The sequence below is a fragment of the Desmodus rotundus genome, chromosome 12 (assembly GCF_022682495.2).
Source record: "Desmodus rotundus isolate HL8 chromosome 12, HLdesRot8A.1, whole genome shotgun sequence".
Taxonomy (NCBI): Eukaryota; Metazoa; Chordata; class Mammalia; order Chiroptera; family Phyllostomidae; genus Desmodus; species Desmodus rotundus.
The window spans coordinates 25,442,848-25,467,224 of NC_071398.1; the positions used below are offsets into that span (position 1 = coordinate 25,442,848).

The following is a 24,377-nucleotide window of genomic DNA, read 5'->3' on the forward strand; positions in this document are numbered from 1 at the left end:
TTATTGTATACAAAGTGCTGAGCATGGGCCCAGCTCATAGAGAGCCCTCCAAACGTGTTAACAGTTATGCTCTTGTCACCACCCATATGGTTGTTCCTGGACACGGTGAGCCCTGGATGAGTGGTAGGCCGTGGTGCTGTAATCAGTGACTTCCTTAGAGTGAGTTAAGCGGTGCCTTACACTCCAGCTGACAGGCCTGGGCTACGTCTCATTTTGTGTTGCTTCCTCACTCCTTTCCCCTCTGTAGAGGCGATGTCCAGAGCAGGTGTCCCTACATTTATCCAGAAAACCCTGAGTTCCCAGAGGGTAATCACTGATTAGTCCATCTGTCGATTGCTGGGCCAGCAGGTGACACTTGAGTAATTGTGTTGGCTACAAGATCAAGACCTCAGGGCCAAATGGACAGTTTGGAGATGACACACATGGGCAACTCACAGGCTTGGGTTGTTTTTTCAGTGCTAAAAGGATTTAGGGGAAGCCATTCTGGAGGACTAAAGAGAAGGCTAAAAATGCCCCCCTGCCTAAGTGCTGGGGCCCCCGGCAGCATACTGGCTCGGCAGGGATGTGAGTTACTTGGCAGCATCAGCATCCACAGCCCCAGAGAGTGTGAGCAGGTCAAAGGCCCCTGTCTAGGAATTAGGAATCAGGGAAGCCAGAGAATTCACTCAGCCAACCTGTCATTCTCCCTGGTTGTGCAAGGCACATGTGGGACAGCAGCCTATAGACCTGGAGAGAGAGTTGGAGAGGCTGGGCGGGTGGACAGGGTGTTGCTCACATACTGGCCCCAGCAAATAAGCATTGCCTGAGTGATGGGAAGAAGCAGCGGGACTTTGCTGATCCTCTGGGGGCAGGTGACAGGAGGGACTCCACCACTTTGGGGCAGCACTGGCCAATAGAGTTTCCTGCGGTGATGAAAACGTTCTGTATCTGCACCGTCTGGTGTGGTAGCTACTAGCCACTTGTGGCTGTCGAGCAGCTGAAATGTGGCTAGCGGGACCAGGATGCTGATTATTTCGTTGTAGTTTGTTTTAATTAAGATAAATATAAGTAGCCACATGGGCATGGTGGCTTTCATGCTAGCAGCACAGCTTTGGGATCTCACTGGAAAGAAATTCTCAAAGCCAGTCCGGTTCTTCCCTGGCTTGTTTCCCTCTGTGGCTCCAGGAGCTCCCATTCAGCCTTTCCTTTAATGTCAGGTGGTGGGAGCATGCGTGCTTGTGTGAGCCTGAGCCTCCAAGGCTGCAGCAAGCAGCGGAGCAGCATCCCCTACCATTGGGAGGTATGCTTCCAGCACATTCTGAGTCACGCCTTCCCTGGTGAGGGACACATTCCCAGTGACAGCTCGTCTCCTGTGGAGGAGCCAGCAGGCTCTGCTTTACCAGGCCCAAGAACCCGGGTGTCTGCCATTGCTTCTGCTGAGAGCAGTTGCCGGAGAGATGGCGGATGTTGCCCAGGTAACGTCCCCTCCCTAACAAGCAAAGGGTGAGAACTGCAATGGAGTGAGTGACTCTTCCTCAAGGGAAGCAGCAGGCTCCTCCTGCTGGCTCAGTTGTTTCAGGAGCTGGTGGGGCTTAGTCATGGATGCCGGGAGCCCTCCTAAGTCCTGCCTGCTTTGGACTATTCATTTTCCCAGGGCTTGGTAGGTGATAAGAATGAGAGCTACTGTTTAGCCAGGATTGGTGCTGGGTGCTTTATATATATTATTTCATGGAAGAGCCATGGCAAAGCTTTGACGCTAGTTATTCTCACCCCATGTTGCCAATGAGGAAAGTAGGGTGCAAGTAACAGACAGAGTTCCGTGAGTACCAGCCTGTCTGTTTTGCTCACCTTAGTAATTAACACAGTGCTTGGCACATCATAGTAGATGGTTCCCAGTAATTTTTGTTGTTTCATTGGTTGGGCAGATGGGTGGATAGGTGGTGCGTGCATGGATGATGGATGAAGTAAAGCTTAGAATTGAACTGAATGCGAATGAGGCCTGCTGATGGCACAGCCTGCATGCTTAACCACGAAGCCACACCGCCACCGGCCTTGTCTGCAGTCCTCCTCTACCTGCTGGGATTGGGATTTTCTTTACACGCCTTAAGTGAGGTGTATTTACATACAATTAAATTCACCTATTTTAAGTTGTGACTTAATGATTTTACTAGATTTGTAGAGTGTGCAACCATCAGGACAATCTAGTTTTAGAATATTTCCATCACCCTTAAAGATGCCCTCAGGCCTATTTGCAGTCCAATCTCCGTTGCCCTCCATGCTCCCTAGGCAATGACTGTTCCACTTCCTGTCTCTTTAAATTTGCCTTTTCAGACATTTCAGATAAAAGGAATCATACAGTATGTCTTTTGCATCTGACTTCTTTACTTGGCATAATACTTGTGAGGTTCATCCCTATTGTAGCCTTTTTACTACCAAATACTATTCTGCTGTCTGGATAGGCCACATCTGGCTTATCCATTCATCAGTGGATGGACATGTGGGTCGTTTCCACCTTGAGGCCATTACGAATAATGCTGCCGTGGACATTCCTGCACACGTCTTTATGTAGAGTCTGTTTTTAGTTCTCTGGAGTAGATTTCTAGGAGCAGAATTGCTGGGTCAAATGATAAATTTATGTTTAATGTTTTAAGCAACTGTCAAGCTGTTTTCCCATGATGTGATACTAATTCACATTCCCACCAGCAATGCACAAGGATCCCGGCTTTTCCACATCCTCGCCTGCACTTGGTATCACCTGTCTTTTTGGTTGCAGCAGCCTGGTGGGTATGAAGTGGTGTCTCTCTGTGGTTGGAACCTGCATGTGTTTGATGGCTCGTGGTGTTGGGCAACATCATGCATTCACTGCGAGGCTGGGTTTCACCTTTTCAGCCAGGGTTTGGCAAACTTTTTCTCCAAAGGGACGGATAGTAAGTACTTGGGGCCTTGTGGGCCACATTGATTTCTGTCGCATGTATTTTTTCATGACCTTTAAAAAATTTAAGACCGTTCTCTGCTTCGTTGCACAGAAATAAGCAGGGAGACAGCTTGAAGGCCCCTGTCAAAGGATTCCAGCAGCCCATCCACTCTGGACATGGCAAGAGCTCGTCCACCCCTCTTGGTGAAGTGGGCTCAGTGGGAGGACCACACCGCAAAGCTGAGGGCTGGGCTCCTGGGAGCCTGGCAGTCAGGGTCCCCAGCCCCACTGTGACTTACCACCAGATGAGCTCATCGGAGTTCCTGGGATAAAACCTACTAATGTGTTACCCAAGGCAGAGTAACTGGGCCCCTGTGGTCCTAGATGGGCCTCCCTCTGCCTGTAGCTGCCCTGCCCCAGAGTTTAGAGCCTCTTCTGGGAACCAGTGGCCTGCCCATACCCATGACCATGATGTCACAGATACATATCCACCCGCTGTTCCCACCAGCCCCTCCTGCAGCTCCTCCGCTCCCTGGTCACCTGGACCCCGGCTCTCAGCGCCTTGTGAACTTGTCCTGGCCTTCACCCCATGCCACCAAGCATTCCTGACCCCTTCTTCACAGTGTCTCTTGATGAATCTGTCCCTCCTCTCCACCACCTGTGCTGGCCCTGGTTGATGTGATAGAAAGAGGGAGACTTCTGGAGTGTATCAAAGCCAGGTTTGATTCTTGAGTTGCCCTTTCTAGCTGTGTGACCTTGGGCAAGTCATGTCACCTCTCTGGTCATGATAGTCTATGTGTAAACAGGATACTAGCATCCTATAGCAGAAGCCACAAGCACCCTACCCTCTAGCAGTCTTAAAGTCTGCTCCCAGGGCTGCTCTGCCTGTGGCAGGCCCGCCCCCAGCTCCTGGAGTTACTGTGAGGACAGAATGAGACGATGCTCATAAGTGCCCGGGACAGAGCCTGGTGTATAGTACATGCTCATTGAATGCTAGCCCTTGTTACTACCCCTAGGACCTTCTGGTTTTGAATGCAGCCTCTGTGACTACTGTTCTGGGGCTGCCTCTTAAGCAAGGGTTCAGGTTCTAGAGGTATTCATGGGAGAACTGTCGCCAGTGAGCGCCAAGGCTGAGCACAGCTATGAAGGGGCTCCTTGGAAGCTGCATCAGGGCTGGTGGCACCCAGTGGACCCTTCTGCCAAGGTCTTGCTGCTCCAGAGTCTTGGTATGTCTGAGTGTGGCCGGCAGGGGAATATACTCAAGACCACCCACCTCATGGGCTAGCTGGATTCAGTTAAATTTAAATGAGAGTTGGCCGGAGCAATATTCATCAAAGATTAATGGTAGCTATTTCTAAGATGTGGGATTTTTGAGGCCTTTTAGTGTATCCTTTTTGTGCACTTTTCAGCATGGTTTAAAATTCTTACAATAAGCACACATCGTTTTCACCAAAAAGTTAAGTCATTATTCTTTCAAAAGTAAATGACTTGCGAGATCAGACGAGAAGGCACCCAGAGCTCAGACCATGCTCAGATCTAGCATCTGCTGTGGGCAGACGTGGGTGTGTGTCATCGTGGTTTTCTTGGGGGCTTGATATATGGCAAGCTTCTGTGACCATTTCATAGTCATTTGAAAATTAAGCAATTCTCTGGGCACAAAGCAAAATCACAATGTCCAGGACTCAAAGGAGCCTTCATCCCTGGGAGGGGTTGGGTTCTGCCTTGGGAACGGTCTCCACTGCATTAAGCTTTGGGCAGTTGGCGTTTGCTTGGATCAGTCTGGGAGGCTCAGCTGATGGTAACTAGGACCCTAGGACCGAGTCTGGTTACAGTCCCTGGGAAACCCAGAGAACTGGGTGTGTCTTGTTAACGTCAGGGATTTCAGTAAGTACTCACTGTCACCGTCATCCTCATCAAGACGTGTTTACTATTCATTAACTGCCTCACCCCGACAGCGCTTGCCATGCTCCCCCCCCCCCCACCCCCGTCCTAATCGCATCCAAAATGCTGGACAAGGAGATGGGCTGCTCTTTTCCCCTCCCCCACCTGATGAAAACTGATGTCTTCGACCTTTGGGCTCCTCTGTCCTTCTTGGCCCTCTGGGAGGGCCTGTCCCTCTCTCATTCTTGATGGGGAACAGGCTACCGACCGGGCAGAGAACTGTAAGGCAGAGAGAGAAGGGGGTGAGGGACAGAGGGAATGGGTGTGTGTGGGGGGAGACAAGCCGACTTACACACGGAAGACCTGGGGCGATGAGGGGGAAGTAAACTCTGAGTTAACTAACTGTGGGTGATGGTGGTGGTGATGGGGGTGTGGTTAGCAAGTAAAGGGCTCCAGAGCGTCATGGAGTGTGAAGAAAATGGGAGAAAGCAAATGGGATACTTTTTTGCATTGCTGTGGATTGTATATTTTATCTTTTTAAAGTTTTTCAAACGAGACTAATTAAGTATCCAGATCCCCGTTTTTGTTACTGGTGGCAGCTTTGTTTGGACTGTGCTGTATGTAACTCCACACAGAGGGTGGCCCATGTGGGTCCAGGATTTATAAAGGTTACGTATTTCAAGAGGCCGCAAGATATTTTCATGCCTGGTTTGCAAAAGAGGAAACTGAGGCTCAGTGGGTGAAATGCTTTCCAGGAAGAGTGAGATGTGTCTGACTGTTGGCTCTACCTCCTTCCACCCCAGTGCCTCTCTCAGTACAATTTCCTACCCAGTTTGATAAGGGCTGTGTCCCCCAAATGCTGTCTTTAAGGCATTGGGTTCCAAGATCACATTGTAATTCTTAACTCAGAAGCTCAGTGGTCAGGGAGACTCTGGTGGCCTCGGGGGCCAGTGGGAGACCATGACCTCCCCCCCTCCTTCTTTTCCTCATTCAGACTTTGGCTTGGAGATTGTGACATGTCACTCCAGCTGGCTGCTGACATAGTGACACTAAAATTAAGTTTTCCCCATAGAGCAACGCACTTAATGAAGGAGTTCATCCTGATAGAGAGGCTCCCCAGCAGGCTGGGATGGGGGTGGGGGTGGGGATTTGGCTGGGACCTCAGCCTTTTGCCTTCTGAGGCAGGGCTCCTGTTTCCATGATGTCAGAAGGGCGGAACTAACTCAGCCCCAAATCCAGGGAGGCAGCAGCCTTTGGCTTCAGCTTCGCAAGTAGCTCCTGAGCCAAGGTGAGAATGCTCCGGTCTTCCTCACCGGGTGGAAGCTGAAGATGGCCTCGTGTTTCCTGGGGGCCATCTTGGGCTCTGTCCCCACCTGGCTGGATGGAGTTGAATTCTTTGCCCCTGGTCTGTCTGTCCTGTTTCTTAACTGAACCCCTCTCCAGGGGGACCTCTTGGGAGCGGATGAACAGAAGTAGTGCTTCTAACTCAAAGGCAGTCCCTTTGTGGACCCACGAATATTTCCACTCCTATTGGCTTTGAACACTCGGGAAGTAAGTTGAGCAGAAGGTATGGTCTGAAAGAGAAATCTCCTTTTTTTTTCTTCAGTCACTGGAAATCGTATTGAAATTACTCTTCTGTATTCAGGAAGCCTGGCCACAAACACACCTGTGATTTAGGACAAGACTCTCCTTCCTTTTTCAGGTGTCCGTTTCTTATGGGCAGAGAGTGGCCCATACTGACACTTTCTTGGGGACTTCTACAGCTTAATGTGTCTGATTCTTTGATCATGTTGTATCTGCTGGCATCGACATGTCAATAACACCTTTGTATCTCTTTCTCCTGACCAGAAAAAGATTTACAAATACAAGAAAGTCCTGAGTAACCCAAGCCGTTGGGAGGTTGTCTTGAAGGAGATCCGAACCCTGGTGGACATGGCCCTGACATCGCCCCTGCAAGACGACTCCATCAACCAAGCCCCACTGGAAATTGTCTCAAAACTGCTCTCAGAGGTAAGATGCTTCCCCTCACTGGACTTTGCACCTCACTGCCCCCTATTTAAATTATTTTATTTCCCTCTACCTCCCCTGCTCACCATCCCTCAGCCAGAATTGGATTTGAGTTTATGCTGTTTCTCCATTGCTTAAGGAGGTAAGCGGTTCCCCCCAGCTATTTGAGGATGTTGAGAAGGTTTGCCCACTGCTTCCAACTGAGCTGTCCAGGGCTTGTGGCAAGGGTGAAGGGACAGCTGTCACTACCCTGTCATGCCTTCTGACCAAACGGGATGGCATGTGGTGGTGATGTGGTTATGGTCTTGGCCCTGAGGCTGGGCTGGTGGTGGTCGTGATAGCTGGCTTCAGAATTCTCTAGTTCATTCCCAAGTGGGAGCACGTTGGGGAAGCCCCCAGACTGTCCTTCCTTCCTGCCCTCGTGATGTGGGGGCTGGTAGTTCCGGCACTGGCCTGCCTCAGTGCCAGTGGTCTAGGCAGTGTGGTTTTCTGCCCTAATCACCCCCAACAGCCTATAGCTATATTTTGTTAATCTCACACAGGATTTTTAAAATCGGGAGATTTCACGACAAAATGGGAATTTGCTAGTTCTCTTTAAAAACAATCAGGAAATTCGGCAGCACTTTGCAGCTGGCGCTGCTTAGCACCACCCGTCCGAGCCATCTGCTTTGCCAGGTGGCCCCGCGCTTTGAGTGTGTGCTGAGTGCCAGGCGCCATTCTGGGCCTTCAGGTGAAAGCAAGCCCCTGCCCTCCTGGAGCTTACGGCCTGGCAGTGGGGCGGACAAGTGAGACTTAATCAGGGAGTCAGTCATGCTGTTCGTTAGAAGGCGAGGGGTTCTAGGAAACACACTCCTGTTTACTCTGTTCCAGGAGCTATTCTAAGCTAAGCACTTTACAAATATTAATAATACTCCTCATTTACTTGCCTGCCTGGCCCCTGGGGACATTAGAGTTGATGACTCCTGGTTTAAATTATGCATGGCCACCAGAGTGACACTCCTGTCCCCTTCTTTCTGTCCCTCTCCCTTGGAGGTAGCCCCTATCTTCTGACACCCTGGTTCTCTGTGTAGCTTCTATACACCCCCGTCGACTCCCCCATAAGCTCCTGCTGTCTAGACCTGGCCCTCTCTCTGCAGGTCTGGATTGCTTACTCCTGTTGGTCCAGGAAACTGGCCCAGGCTCTACATGTCTGCATACTTGAGAGGGTCATTCGCCCTGGGAGGAGGTAGGGGTGAGAGGTGGAAAGAGGCAGTGACGGTCGCAAGCAGAAGAGCAGAGGATGTGTCGAGACCAGCCGTGTTCCACAGAGGAGTTAACGCTGGGGCCCTGAAAGGAATAGCGGTCAAGGTCTGGAACTTGAGGCTGGGTGCTGTGTGTCCAACCTCAAGGCCAAGCTTCCCACCCTGAGCAATAGAAGGGTAGGCAGGCCAGGGGCTGGCTTCTCACGGAGGAAGGAGAGACCCTGCAAGCTAAGTATTAAAATGTGTAGAAGAGTCAACAGAGGCTCCAGGAGGTTCAGTCATCTGCCCAGGGTCCCTCGGAAAAGGGGTGGGCCAGGACCCATGCCCAGGTCTGCCTGATGGCAAAGCTCAGGCTCTTCTGCACAGGTGTGACACGAACTTGCATTGGTAGAGGCGAAGGGGAGACCCACCTATGTGGGACGGTGGTTGAAAGCAAATGTGTGGAGTCAGAAAGACCTAGTTCCATCCTCAGGAGCTAACTGGACTGGGACAGGCTCCTAGGCCTCTTGGGACCCAGTTTTCTTTGGTGAGCTGGGGCTCAGGTCAGCGCCCATTTCACAGATTTGAGGGTCAGTGCTCCAACACAGAAACAGGGTTGGCATTGTGCCTCACAGTCAGGGGGCATTTGGGAAGCAGTCACACTTCTGTTGTCCCGGGAGATGTTTGAGATCTTGACCTCAAGCACTGGCAACTACACGTCTCGACGGCATGGGTGGAAAAGCACACGCATCCTCCCTCCTCGCCCTTCTTTGTTTAGACTCTCAGGGGCTAGATTCTTTATCTGTTCTCTTCATTCAAGTTGTTTCTGAGGCCCACTGCTAAGAGGCTCCAGCCCTCACCTAAGCAACCAGAAGGTGGGCAGGATCCCGAGGTTTGGAGGGGATAGAAGGGGTGTTAGGTGGCAAAACAGTTCTGAGAAAGAACCATCCATCCACCGGCCAAGTGAAGCTGGCATCCCTGACCTCCTGGGCCTTTATTGAGTTGAGTGTGTGGAGTGGCCATTCAGCTTGGGGTTCAAGTGTCCCCTCTAAGCAGTGGCTCTTAATGAGCACTCTGTACCCAGGGTTGAAATGGCTTTGGTGGAGAAAAGTGTCTCTCCAGAGTGGCACGGGCTGCCACCGGTGACTGACAAAGGAAATGGCCTCTGTGCGCACTGAAAGCTCTTCCTGGAAAGGTGCAGAGTAGGTGAGGGACAGGCTGGTCCCACTGAGCCTGAAAGATGGAACTGCCATTTCTGTGGGCTGAGCACCATAGCTCAGTGGCTGGAGTTAGAGGCTTTGGAATCTGCCAACTACCAGCTGCATTCCCCGGTGAGCACCTGCACCTCTGAGTCTCAGGTAGCTCACTGTTGAGGGGATAGTAGGAAATAGCAGGAGAACCCCCAGGAGAAAGAGAAATGGGTGGGGTTGGTGTTACAAAGCCCTGACACAGTGCCTGAGGCGTAGTGAACTCAGTCAGTCATAAGGGAAGAAAGACCAAAGCCAGGCTTTCATCTGCCCTCATCTGAAAAACGACTGGTGTTTAATAGTCTGCCCTAGGTGGGCTGCTCAAACTGCAACATCCACAAAAAGAAAAAGGCGTTGGAATCCATAAAACATCCTCCTGAATGTTCCCTGATTCTAAGCATCACGGGTCAGGCTGTCTCCATGGGAACCTGGCGACTCGTGCAGCTCAGATACTGGCCCTGGTTCTGTGTCCACCTTCATCCCTTGGCAGTCAGGCAAAAACAGGCTCACTAGCTTCAGCTGTGTAAACACGGCGGATGTCCCAATGCCCCTTAAACCTGTCCAGGTGGTGGGTGTAGGGGCTTTTCCTCAAACAGTTGACCTTTCCAGTTCACCATCCAGCTAGGAGGCATCTTGCGAGCAGCATCCGTGACTGTTACAAAATATGAATTGACAGCAAAGAGAGCCCGTGCCCAAGACAGACAAAACAGAACACACCCCGAAACTAGCAAAAAAGACAGTGGCGGCTGTTTCCGAGTTCCTGTTATTTCTCATTTACTGTGTATTCATCACTTTCCTCACTTGCTTACTCACAGGACGGCAGTACAGGTACCCATTGCGTAAGAAAATTCCAGAGTGGTGGGGCGGGGGTTGGACACTAAAAATTAAGCAAGCTAATCCATTCAACTTAATATCATTTCTGAAAGTTAACTGTTAGAACTTGAATTTAGCTACAAGATCTTGGGCCAACCCTTAGAACACTAGTGTTCCCTAGGAACCCGTTTGCGAACCGCTGAGATGATACACGCGCCACTCCTAAAAGACTCCAGCATGGAGTCACACTTAAAAGTCTCCTTCCCTTGTTTACTGCGAACCTGTCTTCTGGCTTCCAAGTGGCATCACTATGACAAGGGCCAACCACAGGTTTGATCCCTGTCCATACGTCCTCTCCCACCAGCCCAAAGAGGATCCCATTGACGGAAAAGGAAACTGAGTCTCAGTGAGAAGTGGTCTGTCCAAGGTCACGTAACCCACAAGCTGCAAACAGCGACTGGGAACGTGATTCCCCTGCCCCAGTGCGTACTGTTCTCCTGTCCCCACTGTGCTTTTGGGGGTCTTGTGATCTGTGTAATGAAGGAGAAGTGACAGCAGTGCTCTGTCCGGGAGGCCGGAAGTGCTGTGAGACTCTGCGGACCTTTGGGATACGAGTGCTCCATCTCGTTAACATTTGGATTTTTGTTTTGTTTTCTTTTCTTCCTGCTTTCTGCGTCCCATCCTTTAGAACACAAACTTGACTACCCAGGAGCATGAAAACATCATTGTGGTAAGTCTCTTGCCACCCCTCTCCCTCTGCCCTCTGCTCACCACTCGGGCCCACAGATCTTCCCGGGTTTGACTTATTCTCAAAGGTCTGCAGGCACCTGTGTCATCCAGCAGCACAGCCACCTTGCTCAGCTTTCTCTTCTCTTGAAGCCAGGCATGTCTCCCTCCTGTGTTACCACACTTCAGAGCCCCAGTTGATTTGGGGGAGATGTAATTTAAGTCTTTGAGGTTTATAGCAAATGTGTCTTAATCTCCTCCTCCTTCCTGAATCTGCTGAGGGAGTTGAAGGCAGGAGCTAGCAGAGACCACATAACCTATTCAGAGGCAAAACCTGTAGTGGAAAGGTAACAACCCTGAACACACCCACCCCCCTGCCTTTCTTGTCGCAGGCCATGTGCCCTAGTTAATCCACAAATAGAACCTGGACTTAATTGCCTCTGATATGCAAAGTGAGATGATACTTTTTAGGACTTGACTATGATGTAAGCATCTTTGGGACAAAATGTCTTTCTGGGTTAATTTTAAGCTACGAAACATGACTCACTAAGGAGAAGAACGAAATGAATTTGCACCTACTGTGTGCCAAGCACTGTGCTGTGTCTTTGAATCCACAGATAACTAAGACAGCCCCTGCTCCTAAGGAGTTCATCTTCATTGTAAGAAGACAAATGAAATCATTGCAAAAATAGAGGCATGTGGTGTCGAGAGTGGAGTGATAAACTCACCTAGGAAAGAAGCCAGAGGGCTTCCTGGGGGCAGTGATGTCTGCACTGGGTTTTGAAGGATCAACAGGAGTTTGCCAGATGGCAAAACAGAGTACAGGCATTCCAGAGAGAGGAAATAAAATAGAAACAGATTTAAAGCAACATGGTAGTCTTTGGAAACTTCAGCATTGCTGGAGCATAAAGCCTAAGAAAGTGGAAAGCAGGGAGGCAGAACTGAAATGGAAGCAAAAGGAAGAGATCTGTGTGCCTGGGAAAGGACCTGGAACACTCATCTGCCCAAGAGGTTTCACAGCTGCAGCCTTTGAATCAAGGGCAACATCCCAGACACTGTGCCTCTCTGAGCTGAGTTAGGGCTTTGGGCACCCACCAATGTGGCCCTAGCTAGCCCAGCCGAGAGAATCACCCTCCTTGCCCCAGCTGGGTCCTGTTGGCACCAAAGGAGATAAGCCCTGGGCCTTTTATTGCTGAGAGTGAAGGTAGCAGCTTCCATGGAGCCCCAACCACAGCATCTGGTATATAGTAGGAACTGAGTGGGTATTTGTTAAAAATACAGAGGTTTTTCCTATGCTTCCAGCCTGGCCACCCATTGCCATCTTTGGCCAGAACTGGGGAGCATCAACCAGGTCACCCCAATCATCCACCACCACCCTTCTCTGGTATACTATTAAGGAACAAAGTAACAAACATTTGTTGGCATGTGAGTACAGGTATGTGCCAGACACTAGTCTCTATTCCATAGACGCACAGCTGCCACTGAGGGGGTTACTGTGTGCTGGGAGGACCTGGCAGGTCAGTAGATAATCAAGAAATGACATGGTCAGAAGTTGACATTTGTTCAGGGTGTTAGATGAGCGCAGAGGACAGACACCTAACCTCCTCTGTCAGGGAGGGTGCTGGGAGGAAGATGACAGAGGGCTTCCTGGAGGAGGTGAGCAAAAACTCAGTCTTAAAAGATGGATAGGAGTGCTCCCAGGAAAGGCAGTCCATGCAGGTGGCCCAGCACAAGTAAAGGCAAAGGGGTGAGACTGGCTAGTGGAGAAGCAGACGGGACTGTGGATGCCAGGGAAGGAGTTGGCATCTTCCTCTCCCTCTGCCAACACCTGTGGGTCCCACGGTGTACCTTGGCGCTGGAAAGTAGGGGCAAGGGCTTTGGACTTAAGACAAGGCTGGGAGAGAAATTTTGGTAACCCAAGAACTTATATGCATGACCCATGGACATGAACAAAGGTGTGGGGATGCCTGAGGGAGTGGGGGCTCCTGGGTGGAAGGGGGCAAAGGGGCAAAATGAGTAATATTGTAATAACATAATCAATAAAATACAATTTTTTTTTAAAAGACCAGGAAAAAAAATTTTGTCTGAGAAATCCAGACTGCATTTAGCCAGCTAGTTTGGCTGGGCAGACCCTTAATTGGGCTGGACTGAGCTTCCCTGCTCAGCAAGGATGCCTGCGAACAGGGAAGAATTTGATACAGGATCTGGCCCTCAGCCCCCTGCCTGCCCCCCCTGCGGTGTTCCTGATGCTGTGCTCGTTATCACGGAGTCCTCAGTGGCCTCCTTTCATTCCAGCAATTACGCTGTCTGATTTGACCTGTTGGCAACCAGTCCTCTCCCAGTGGGGCTTGGTGTTTTTTTTACTTATTTTCATAAGCACTTTTATAAGTAACTTGAGTTGGCATCCATGCAATAGGTGATGGTTGGTTGGTGACAGATGAAGTGTCACTGGGTGAGGACGGACCTGGAGGCCAATGCCAGCTGCCTTTCCCCATGCTGGTGTAGAAGTGTGTTTAAAGCTGAATGTGGGTTCAAGTTCAGAGCCAAAGCAGACCCTGGGCCCACCTCATACTAACTGTGACCTTGCTCAAGTAGTGGAAGAACTTTTAACTTTTATTTAATTTTATTAAAATTAGCTTTGATTTTGCAAGTATTTCATGAACTTATTTTAATTGTAAAAAAAAAATTCACTCCGTTCCAGCGCCGTCTTCAGAGACAGTCCCGGCAGTTTCCTGCCATGACAAAGCCACACAGACAGACACCGTCGTGTCTTTGTTTTTTCTTTTTAACATCAACGATGACATGCCGGATGTGTTGTTCTGTGTTTGTTTTTTTACTTAACAAAATTTCTTGGAAATTCTTTGCAGCCTTTTCGTGCATATCTGCCCCAGGGTGTCTCACCTTTGACACCAGTGACATTTGACACTAGTGACTAGACGTGTGACCCTTGGTGCTGGGGGCTGCCCTGTGCACTGTGGGAGGCCGAGAGCATCCCTGGCCTCCACCACTGGATGCCAGTAGTCCCCCTGCCACGGCGCTTGGCAGTCAGAACCGTCTCCACACACGCCGATACCCCGGGGGGCAAAGCCACCCCAGGTGAGAACCGCTGGCCTGCCCGCATCCTCTCTCCTGGCTCAAGAATATTTTTACTTAATCAGACAGCCACTAGGACAACTAAGTTGACACTCCAAGCCTCAGTCTTCTTGGCTGTGCAACGTGTGGGATAACAAGGTCTCCTACCAGGCCGCGGGAATGGCTAAAGGAGTTAGCATCCCTAACACGTGCAGCTCATAGAAGGATTCTGCAAAAATGTATGCTGTTTTATTAATTACACGTCTTAAAATTATTATTCCGTGGCTGAGGCAGGCCTTGTAACTTCCCTGACCCTTTGTCTCTTCATCTGTATAAATGGAAGTAACGGCTGCTTTACCTCACCAGCTTGTGATGAGGATCAAATGAGAGAACCGCTGTGGAAGCAGGGGACGCAGGCTTGACGCCCAGTGTGGGCGCTCAGTTTGTTCCTCCTCCTCTGCCTTGCCTCAGGCCCAGGAAAGAGGGGCTCAGTGTGATAAAGGGCCTCCGCCCAGGGGGGGTGCACTCTGCATGTGATGTCTCCTCCCAGAGCTGGGGCAGAGCAGCAGAGCTGCAGGCCAGACAGAGGCTCCTGTCCCGCTGTCCCTGCTGTGACCTCGCTTCTCCCTGTGTTTACAGGCCAGCACGTTGGCAGGGGCAGCACCGTCCCCGCCCAGTGGCCAGACAGTGCGCTCACTGTCAGGAGAGCTTCCTGCAGTATGGAAATGCTCTCCATCTGCACTGTCCACTGTGGGAGCCACTGGCTGCCTGTGACTGACTGTTGAGCACCCGAAATGTGGTTAGTGGGACCGAGGGACTGCACTCTTAATTTTATACCTCTTAAAATTGTTTTATTTCATATCAGGTAAATTTTGAATAGGCACGTGCACAGTTCTGGACAAACATGACCCTGGGCCTGGTCTCCAGCTCTTACCAACCAGGCTGTGGGTGCTACAGCACCTCCCTCCATTCCAGTGGCTTCATCTTTCACCTAGGTGCCCCCACACACACAACGGTTCACTCAGTTGACACAAAAGATGACACAACAGGTCATCTTTTCCTTGTGTCCAGTCATACTTTTCTTTCTCTGGGGGCCACGCGACTAGCAGAAGGCCTTACTGAGAGGTTGCTGCCCATAGCCACGGGCATCGCTGTAGCGGGCAGATGAAGGAGACCCTCTGAAACCACGCAGGCAGGTCTGAGCTGCAGCAGATGGTCATGGGGAGACCGCGCCATCGTGGAGCCTCCCTGGGGAGTCGGGCAAAATCGTCACCCCCTTGAGGTGGTGTCGGTGACATGCAGTGCGCTTATACCAAGCCAGAGACACCAAAGCTTTGAGAGTTTTCTCTCATCAAATCCCCCCAGTGACCCTGTGGATCCATAACTCTAGTTTCCCCCATTTTATGGACTAGAAGACTGATGCCCAGAGAGGTTGTATTGCCCACCCGAGGTCACACAGCCTGGCAGTCTTGTTGCTGGGTCCTGGGTCTTCTGTTTCCTAATCACGTGCCCAGTGTGGCAGACAGGAGAAAGTGTGGGCTTCACGTAGCTATTAACCAGCTAGCAGCTAACACTTACCGACGGCTGGCCCGTTGCAGGCTCTGGGAGAGGCACTTGCACCAGCGGTTCTCAAGCGAGGCCAGTTTTGGCCCCCTGGGGACATTTGGTAATATTTGGACACACTTTTTAATTGTTCAAAATTTTTATTTGATTTGAAATTTAGCAAGTTCATTAAAACAGAAATTATGAAAGGGACAGAAAAATCAAGAATCAAACACCATTTAGTCCATGGGACACTGGTGTAGGAATGACAGTGGAACCCATAATTATCATCCAGCTGACTTAAGAAGACTCCCTGAGAAATGAATTCAAGGGGCATTAAATACCAAATGAACTATATCCAGAGGCATTTTTGATTGTCACCTCTGGGCTAGGGGTCATCCGTGGCATCCAGTGGGTCGAGAACAAGGATGCTGCTGGACTTCCCACAGTGCACAGGGCAGCTGCCACCACAGGCACAACTGGCCCCAAGCGTCAGCAGTACAAGGCCGAGAAACCCACTCTCCTGCCTCATAGTTAGGGATTGTTGATAGGAGGGACGTCAGCAAGTCGTGAAACCCCTCGAGTTACATGCATCATTCATTGTATGTGTGTTTTTCTGGGGGGCAGCCCAGAGTTCTTATCGGCTTCTCAGAGGGAGCCATGTGCCCACAAATTTAGGAGGCCTGGCCTGTAAATTAGAGAATGGGCCTTTTTGCCCAGAGGGTGACAAGGAGGTGCGCCTTCCATCACAAGTCCACCCTCTTGTGCAGACACACAGCCCCTGTGTGATTCTTGTAGATTCAGACTGACATTCGGTTCATTGTCTTCCAGGCAATCGCCCCTCTGCTGGAAAACAACCACCCTCCACCAGATCTCTGTGAATTCTTCTGCAAGGTATGGCATGGCTGCAGCGGCACTGCCTCTGCAGGACCAGCCCGCCTCCGTGTGTGTGCTGGGGGTTGGCTTTGCACAATTTGCTGAAAACCCAGGCCCCACCAACTGGGGTCAGGGCCCTGGACACAGGTAGCAGGCAAGCCAAGTACCCTGTTCATAAAATTACAGTCCCTTCTCTGTCAGGTGATAATTGAAGCCCAGGGTCCAAACCAGTGGGTCAGGGAGGAGGGTCCAGGTTTTCCTTGAAATGTCTTCGTGGCTGTCTTGGGAGAAGTTTACAGCAGATTTTCAAGGCTCCTGACGTCAGAGCTGGGTTATTTTTAGCCAGGGCTTCTCTGAGTACCAGCTGGCCCACAGTGGGGGCCCAGCCGTGGGGCTTTCCTGAGGAGGGAGAGCAGTTGGGATGCCAGGTGAGCTTGGAGGAGCCACGGAGAGGGACACCCACTTCCAGGGACACAGCGCCAGCCTCTCAGTGGGATTTACATGGAACAGGTCCAGGGAACATTGGGGACCAGGCATCCCTCATTCTGCCAGCTCACTGCATCAGCCCCAGGGCTGAACCAGCAGACAATTCAGTTTTGTTCTTTGTTGTCTGATTTTTTAATGTAATGATTTGTCCTTGGAAAGACGAGGGCCTAGGTCTGCTGCTTCCCAGAACTCCCTGGTCTCATTCTTGATGACTCACCTCGCTTGTGTTTCTTTCCTCCCCTGTGGCATGGCAAAGCCACCCGGGAGGCCTGATGGTTTCTGGAGGAAAGGGGGCTGGGGTATACTTACTGTCCCCACCCCCTTGTCCTTCACCCCCGGGCTCCTCCGCACTCAGGGAGCATGCTCTGTGTTGTCAGGTGACATAAATTTAAGGGAGATGGGATTGTGTTACCCTCTTGGCCCTATCTCTCCATCCGGAGACCTTTTTTGGGAACCCACAGAGCAGAGGGTGGGCGCAGCCTGCTAGCCCAAAGTGCCCAGGGTACATTGTTAATGTGGGCCTGTGCCAGTGTGTGCCTTCCAGTCCAAGCAGGTGAGGTGGGTCCAAGTGGGTGAGCGCCCACCTGTACAGTTGTCCCTGTGTGTGTGTAGGCAAATGCATGCCCACACACAGGTGGCAGGCTCCTGTGCTGTGCCCAGGCCCCGCCCCCTGGGGCCCCACAAGGGGAAGAAGTAACAGCAAGATGGGCCTCTCTGCCCCGAAGCAGGGCGAGGTCAGATAACCCAGTGTTTGGGCTCCTGAGAGAATGGCCAGCTGCTCCCTCACCTGTCACCGCATGTCATCTCCTTTCTTAATATTTGGTCCAGTTGAATCCAGATCTGCTTCTCTTTCTCCTTTTAGCCGTAGGAGTTCTCCCAGATCTCATGGTTTACAAACTCGTTCTAGAGCAATGGACCTGTTCAAAGTAAATGGCAGCATAGTTTAAAAGCTGGTGATACAGCTCTAGTCGGGGGTTCAGGCGGTTGGAGCCTCGTCCTGCACATCAAAGTTAGTTCGATCCTGGTCAGGGCGCGTATGAGAGGCAACTGATCAATGTTTCTCTCACATTGATGTTTCTTTCTCTCTCTCAAATCAATAAATATATCCTTGGTTGAGACTTTTTTCAAAAAACAGTAATATAGAACAAATGAACCTTTTGGACATTACCTGATGGAACTCTCTGGTGGTCCTGGAACAGAGAGCTGCCCTGCCGTTTGGAGGGAGGGGTCCGGCTACAGGGGTCTGTGAGCCTCCTGGCCATTTTCCCTTGGGGGGTGGGTCAAAGCTAGAGCCTCAGTGCCTCACCCTCCAGGAAGCCCTCCGGAGAGGGGAGCTTGAGGGGAACAAAGCCTTCTCTACTGGGTCCACTCTGGGCCAGCTCTCTGGACACACCGGGCATGCCTCTCCTGCCAGACTTCAAAACCAGGACCTCAAGATCTGAGGAAAAGTTCTGATTTCTAATATCCCAAGTACCCTGTCCTCATCCAGGGCTAGAAAACTCAGCACCGTCAGTCAAGGGCAGGTTGTACCTGGTTAGATTGATGGGGTCTTACCTGCTCCACCTGAAGCCCTTCAATCTGAATTTGAAAACAAAACACCTTGTCAATGAGATAAAATAAACCTGAGAGCTGTATTTGGCCTGCCAGCTGACTGCTGCAGCTTAGCAGAGCCACAATTGAAGAGTCACAGAATTTTCAAGATCCTGGTGTCCAAACATTAAACCCCTGGTATTCTGTCACGGATTATCGGGAGACTCCTGTCAGACCGTGCTCTTGGGGTCTTAGTGCTGCAGAAGTCTCACTGCACTAAATAAGGGTCCCGTCAGGCAGATACGTCTCCATGCCTCTGAAACAATCTCAGACTTCAAGATCAGAGGAACAGGCAAACACTCCCATCCTCACTCACTTCTCTTAATCCAAAACAGACAAACAAACGAAAAGCTAGGCGGCGGTATTCAGCAAGCGAACCCAGGCAGCAGTGCTGAGCTCCCTGTCCCTGAGCCCTGCGAGGGGCCACAGGCTCCCCGCTGACCGTGCCCTCCTGTCTCCCCAGCACTGCAGAGAGCGGCCCCGGTCCATGGTGGTCATCGAAGTGTTCACTCCCGTGGTCCAGAGAATCCTCAAGCATAACATGGTGAGTGCCCCCAACACCCTGACCATGGAGCCGAGGATGTGGGCACAAGGCCTTCCCAGCCTTTCACTTTCACAAAGACTTTAGGTTGGGGTTGGCCACCTGATAGTCAGGGACTGGGGCCGGAATTCTGTTTTCAGTTTGGGTTTTTGTGCAGCCTGTCCCCCTTGGTTCTCTATTTTTGTATGCAGGCAACAGGAAGCATCTTTTCATAGGAGGTAAGAATAACAAAAGTAGCACGGCTGGGGTAGAAGAGATGGGTCTCCCGTGTGTAAAGTCAGAAGCCATGTCTGTAAGGTCCTCCACCCTCAAGGAGGGGGGCAAACTCCTCACTCCTTCGCTGGGGTCTGTCCCTAGTGACATCCTTGCAGCGCACACAGGATGGAGGAGGAGAACAGGGTGACTGTACAGGGAAGAAATCTGACCACCACCACCTTGGCCAGGTGTTCAAGGCCAATACCAACAGGCATCAAGCCATGGTGATGGTTTGTACCATTTTTACCTCTGGGGTCTCCCTCTCTGCAGCCCATAACCCCAGTCTCGTCAGGAGGGAGACACCAGACCAGCCCCAGGGGAGGGGCTGCCACCAAACACCTGGCAGCGCCCCTCAAAACTGTTCGGGGCTGAGGAAGTGCCACAGCCTGGAGGACGTAAGGAGATCCGACAGCTAAATGTCACGTGGTGTCCTGGATAGGATCCTGAGACAGAAAAGGGTATTAGTGAAACATGGAAGAAATCTGAATAAAGTATGAGCTTTAGTTAATTAAAAAAAACAACAGTGGCAGAATTGAATGGCGCATGTACCGTGGACCGGGCACTTAGAGTTGATGTGGCCCCTTTCGTCCTCCGGTCAGTCCATGAGAGCAGCAAATACAATGGTTTCTCCATATTATACTTGGGGAAACTGAGGAATAAGCATAAGTAACATCTACTCACACCTTTTTAGAGCCTGATAGAGTGTGACATTTAAGCATAAGGTCACTCAGCCCTTAGGACAGCCCGTGACCTCCCTTTACAGAGGAGACCGGGAAGGCTCCCTAGGTAACTTGGGGACCCCGGGGACAGTTGTGCGTGCCCAGTGGTGCTGAGGAGCAGGCAGCCCAAACCCGCGGCCAGTGCTCCAACATGCTCTGCCAGGCCAGCTCCCAGCCCAGACTGAAGTGTGCCTCGATGCCGCAGAGGCGTCTCTGCAATCGCAGAGCAGGCTGGGCCACCGAAGCAGGTGTGAGGTGCCCGTGAACGCTGCCCCACACCCTGTCAAGATGCAGCGTGTTGAAAACAGCCCTGAAAAAGGGTGGCCTGCAAACAGCCTACTCGTGAAGCAGCTTTCCTGTGTGCCCCTAAAGAATATTACCTAACCTACCCCCCACGCCAGTCAGGAGTGGACATGTGGGACACTGCTCCCCCTCCCCTAGCCTGCTCAGGGCAGACATCATTAGTCGATGGTGGCACTCTGCCCGCAGAGTCCAGAGACAACTTAAGAATCTCTCAACCCAGTGGTCCAGGCAGGCACTGCCAGTTGGACTGTGTCGGCACCATATGAATACCGAATGCTGTTTACCGTGCTCTGCCCTGAGTGATCACTCACCGCAACCGAATCGTTGCTTGCTTCCGAGATCTTTCTTGCTTTAGGATAAATGCATTTCTCATTTTCTGAGAAACACGGGGGAGAGGGATACTCCATCATATGCTTTTCCAGGACAGACAAGGAAACTCCCCGTTTTTTGTTTCAGGGGAGGTTCTGCCTTAATTTGGGCTTTCATAGTTTCACAGGTGCTCTCTGGCTTCAGCCCTTTGGGAGAAAAGGGTCTCTGATTGTTAACTTTAAAACCACTATGGATGGGGTGTGAGTAGAGGGTGTACTTTTCAGAGTCCAAAGCGCAGGTTCTGCAGTTTCTTCTGCAAAGGAGCTTCTCCCCTCACCACTCGTCAGGTGACAGAGCCACACCCCGGGGCACGCTTGGCCTGGCCCCTTCCTCCCCAGGCACATAAACACCTTTGCGTATCCCATGGGAGTCAGTAGACTTTAATAAGGGCTCTTTTGGGACATTGACTTCAAAGGGAAAAATGTCAAAATTCAGGCAGCCTCCCATGGCCTAACCATACAACATCTCCCTTGTATTTGGCTAGTTTTATGGGCCTGGAGTGTTGACCATGTAATAATTTTCTGGATAAAAATCAGAACAGCTACAGGGCAAGTCCAGAATTTACGGCTCTGTTGTGGCCTGGCAGAGGCCAGGGACCCTCGGGCATGAATTCTCACTTCACTTTTTAGAGGACTTCCCCTAAGTGATCCTCCAGCCTGGGCTGCTATAAAGTGTCTCCCAATTACCCACACTGTTGGAAGATAACTGGTAGACAGGCTGAGAGGGAGCAGCCCCTCCTGTGGCTCCTACCAGGTGGTGGACTTTTGGTGTCACTCATTAACATAAGCTCCTTAAGCTTGGTAATTGGCCATGGGCCACATGCACCATTTTGGAGCTGGGACTCTCAGCTGGTGTGGGGAGTCCAGTCACTGGTTAGTGAGTGTGCCTAGCCTGCCACACAGTGTGACCAGTGACTTCTCTTCACCCTGCATGCAATGTTTCTCATTGAGGAGGCATTTGGGAAACGGGGAAAATCATACGCCACCGCACTGTTCCAGGATTCCTGAGCTCGCCCTACTCCCAGAGTGCATCTTTTGCAAGTATATCACGTGCTCCCCTTTTGTGGGTAAGCACACTGAATCTTAGAGAAGTTGAGAGTCTCAGAGAGTGTTACCCTTCGGGCAGAAACGAGAATGAGATAAAATGGAAGCAGTCCTTTGGTAGGTTCCCCTGTAGATTCTCAACAACATGTTAAACTGTGTCTCCAAGAATGACCATAGTCCTTGTGTCCACGCGCCACTCAGTGGAGTGTTCTTGTTGTGGCAAAGCAGGCAAGAGGGGGCTGCGGCCCCCAGTGTGGGTGACCTGACCTGCTTTCTGAGGGGAGCATGTGTGACTTTTCCAAAGAGATGGAATGTCCCTCAACCAACTTTCAAAAGACATGAGACCCCTATGTAATGTTCATCCCCAAGGAAATGGCCTTGACTATCCGGAAATCTCATGGCAAAGATAGCTTTGCCATTAGCAGGTTCAGTTGAAGCAGTTTTCATAGCATCCTAGAGCCTTAGAGGTAGAGGGTGCTTAGGGAGCAGTTCCTTCAACCCTCATTCTACAGTCGGGACATAGAGGACCTGGCAGCCCAAGGCCACACAGCTTTCCTGTCACTCACTTCCAGGGGACTAGAGTACTCGGCGTGTCTTCCTCAATTTGAAACCACAGTCAAACTTCAGTCTTTTCATCATGTAGGAGCTTCACCTTCTAGCTCAGTATTCTGCATGTGCGTGCATGTATGTATATCATGTATACCTGTGTGCATGTGTGCGCACATTAGGGGTGTGTGTGTGCATACACATGTATGTTCCTTCTGAGCTCTCTCTGGCTTCTGCTGCCCTCCTGATGTGGAAGCATAATCCTAGTAGGCAGGATGCAGTCAGATGAGCCCCACATTGCATGGAGGGCCCCAGTTCAGCCCTGTGGACTCCAGGTGAGGAAGCACCAGGCGGCTCTAGAAACACTTCTGTGAGCTGGCTGAGGGGAGCGGGAGGGGTAAGTCCTACCCAGCCTTCCTGAGGGCCCGTGGGGTCAGTTGGCTCCATAAGGAGAGTCTCCACTGGTTTTGTCTTAGATTACAGTCCTGATTCAGGTTGCTTCTATTCAGTGGGTTTCACTGAGTGGGACAATAGGAGGGACAGATGAGTCTGGAGACCACCAGGCTGCCCTCTGTCATGCTAGTCAACCTCGTGCCCACACTGTGACTTTCCCCTCCTGACTATTCGAAACTCAGCTCGAAACTTTCGATGGGCAGCAACGAAGCCTCCACATCCCTAGCTGCACTCAGGAGTGGACACTAGGTCCTCCCCCAGCTGATGCTTTTCTCGCCCACACTGTGTTCTTCTGACAAGTCATGGAGCCAACAGCCTTTCCGCTCTTAGCTGAGCTCTGTCATCCTCCCCATTGACATGCTGCACTGGGGAAGCTGAGAAAATGTCAGTTTTCTAATAACCACTCATTGGAGCAGGCGGGGTGCTCAGTGCCCCTTAATTAGGCTTCAGCTAAGGTGAGATTCAGGCACCCATGGCTGAGCTGGCTGATGGGAACGGAGCGAGTGTCTTGCACCCCAGGGCTGGGAGCTTGACCTTTACACCTAACTTTGGACAGATTATTCCTCCATTCCCTCCTCCTCCTCCTTCCTGCCTGTGCCCGGGCACTGACCAGCAGCCATGTACTGGCCACTTTCCCTCCATACCCGCTCACCGCCCAGCACACCGACCTTCCCTCCCAGGCCACCACTCTCACACAATTGCACACAACCCCACACTCCACGTGTCTCACACACACACCTCCTCCTACACTCATTTTTCACACACAACTCCTCACGTCCTGTGTCACTCAACACACCTTCTCCCACACCCCATGTCACACACACACACATCTTTGCACACACCTTCTACACTTCATGTCTTACGTTCTGCCTCCACACACACCTCCCACAACCCACGTTTTTCACACACACCTCCTTCCACACTCCACATTTTTCACACATACAGATGCACCCATACTTGTCCGGTCAGCCTTTTTTGAGCTCATGCATCACTGTCATCTGCCTCTTTTGGTCCCATGTGAGGGTGGCTTTTTATACAACTAAAGTCATCGAACGCTTTTTAAGTTTAATTGTGGCACACAGTGAGTGGCTGGGGTCAGCTGAGAGGAGGAGGAAGCCAACCAGAGGAGCCCTGGACTGGAAACCATTCCACCTGGTGCCATGTATGGTTTTTGGGCCACCTGGGCCCTCTCACTCTAGAGAAGGAGCAGGCGTCTCCTCACTGAAGATGTTTGGGGACACAGGGCATCATGTCTGTCCAGCACACCACCTTTGCCTTCTTCGTGCCCCCAGGAAGTTGCAAAGCAACACCCCGAATTGATGGCCTCAGATTGGGGCACCTTTTGACTTTGCTGTTCTGAGTAGTGTCAAATAATAGCTCCTAGAAAGGAGGGGCCCAGAAGTTCTCAGGTGGCTGCAGGAGAAGTTTGCAGCCTCCCCAGGCATTATCGGAGGCCTGGCCTGGCATCTGCAGGCCCCTCGTGGCTGTGCAGTTTGGCTGTTTTCTGAGCACATTTGTGTGCCATGCTGGCCCCACCTAGCCACAGGGGTGGGTTGGTGCCATGCCAAAGGTTGGCTCCACGTGCCAGAAACCCCCTGTGACAGGACATTTATTGCTGTCTACTGACAGCCATCGAAGGGTGTAAGCAAGAGCATTACGGGGCCAATATCTTGAAGTGAAAATGTGTGTGCTTTCTAGAAAGAGGAGATGGCTGGTGTCTCCCTGTTGTCTTCCACACCAGTGGCTCCGGACAGAGCGGGTCCCACCGCCAGTCTCCTGGCCTCCTCTGCAAGTG

At 51.2% G+C, this 24,377-nt stretch overlaps 1 protein-coding gene across 2 annotated transcripts in view; it reads left to right on the forward strand.

The window, feature by feature from the left end:
- Positions 1-24,377, forward strand: part of CMIP (c-Maf inducing protein) — a 230,206-nt gene that overhangs the window by 172,933 nt on the left and 32,896 nt on the right. For both annotated transcript variants that reach the window (XM_024556045.4, XM_071219918.1), the window contains 4 exons: positions 6,623-6,784; positions 10,750-10,791; positions 16,233-16,295; positions 18,817-18,897. In XM_024556045.4, coding sequence (XP_024411813.2) covers positions 6,623-6,784; positions 10,750-10,791; positions 16,233-16,295; positions 18,817-18,897 — 348 coding nt within the window. The remainder of the gene's footprint in view (positions 1-6,622; positions 6,785-10,749; positions 10,792-16,232; positions 16,296-18,816; positions 18,898-24,377) is intronic.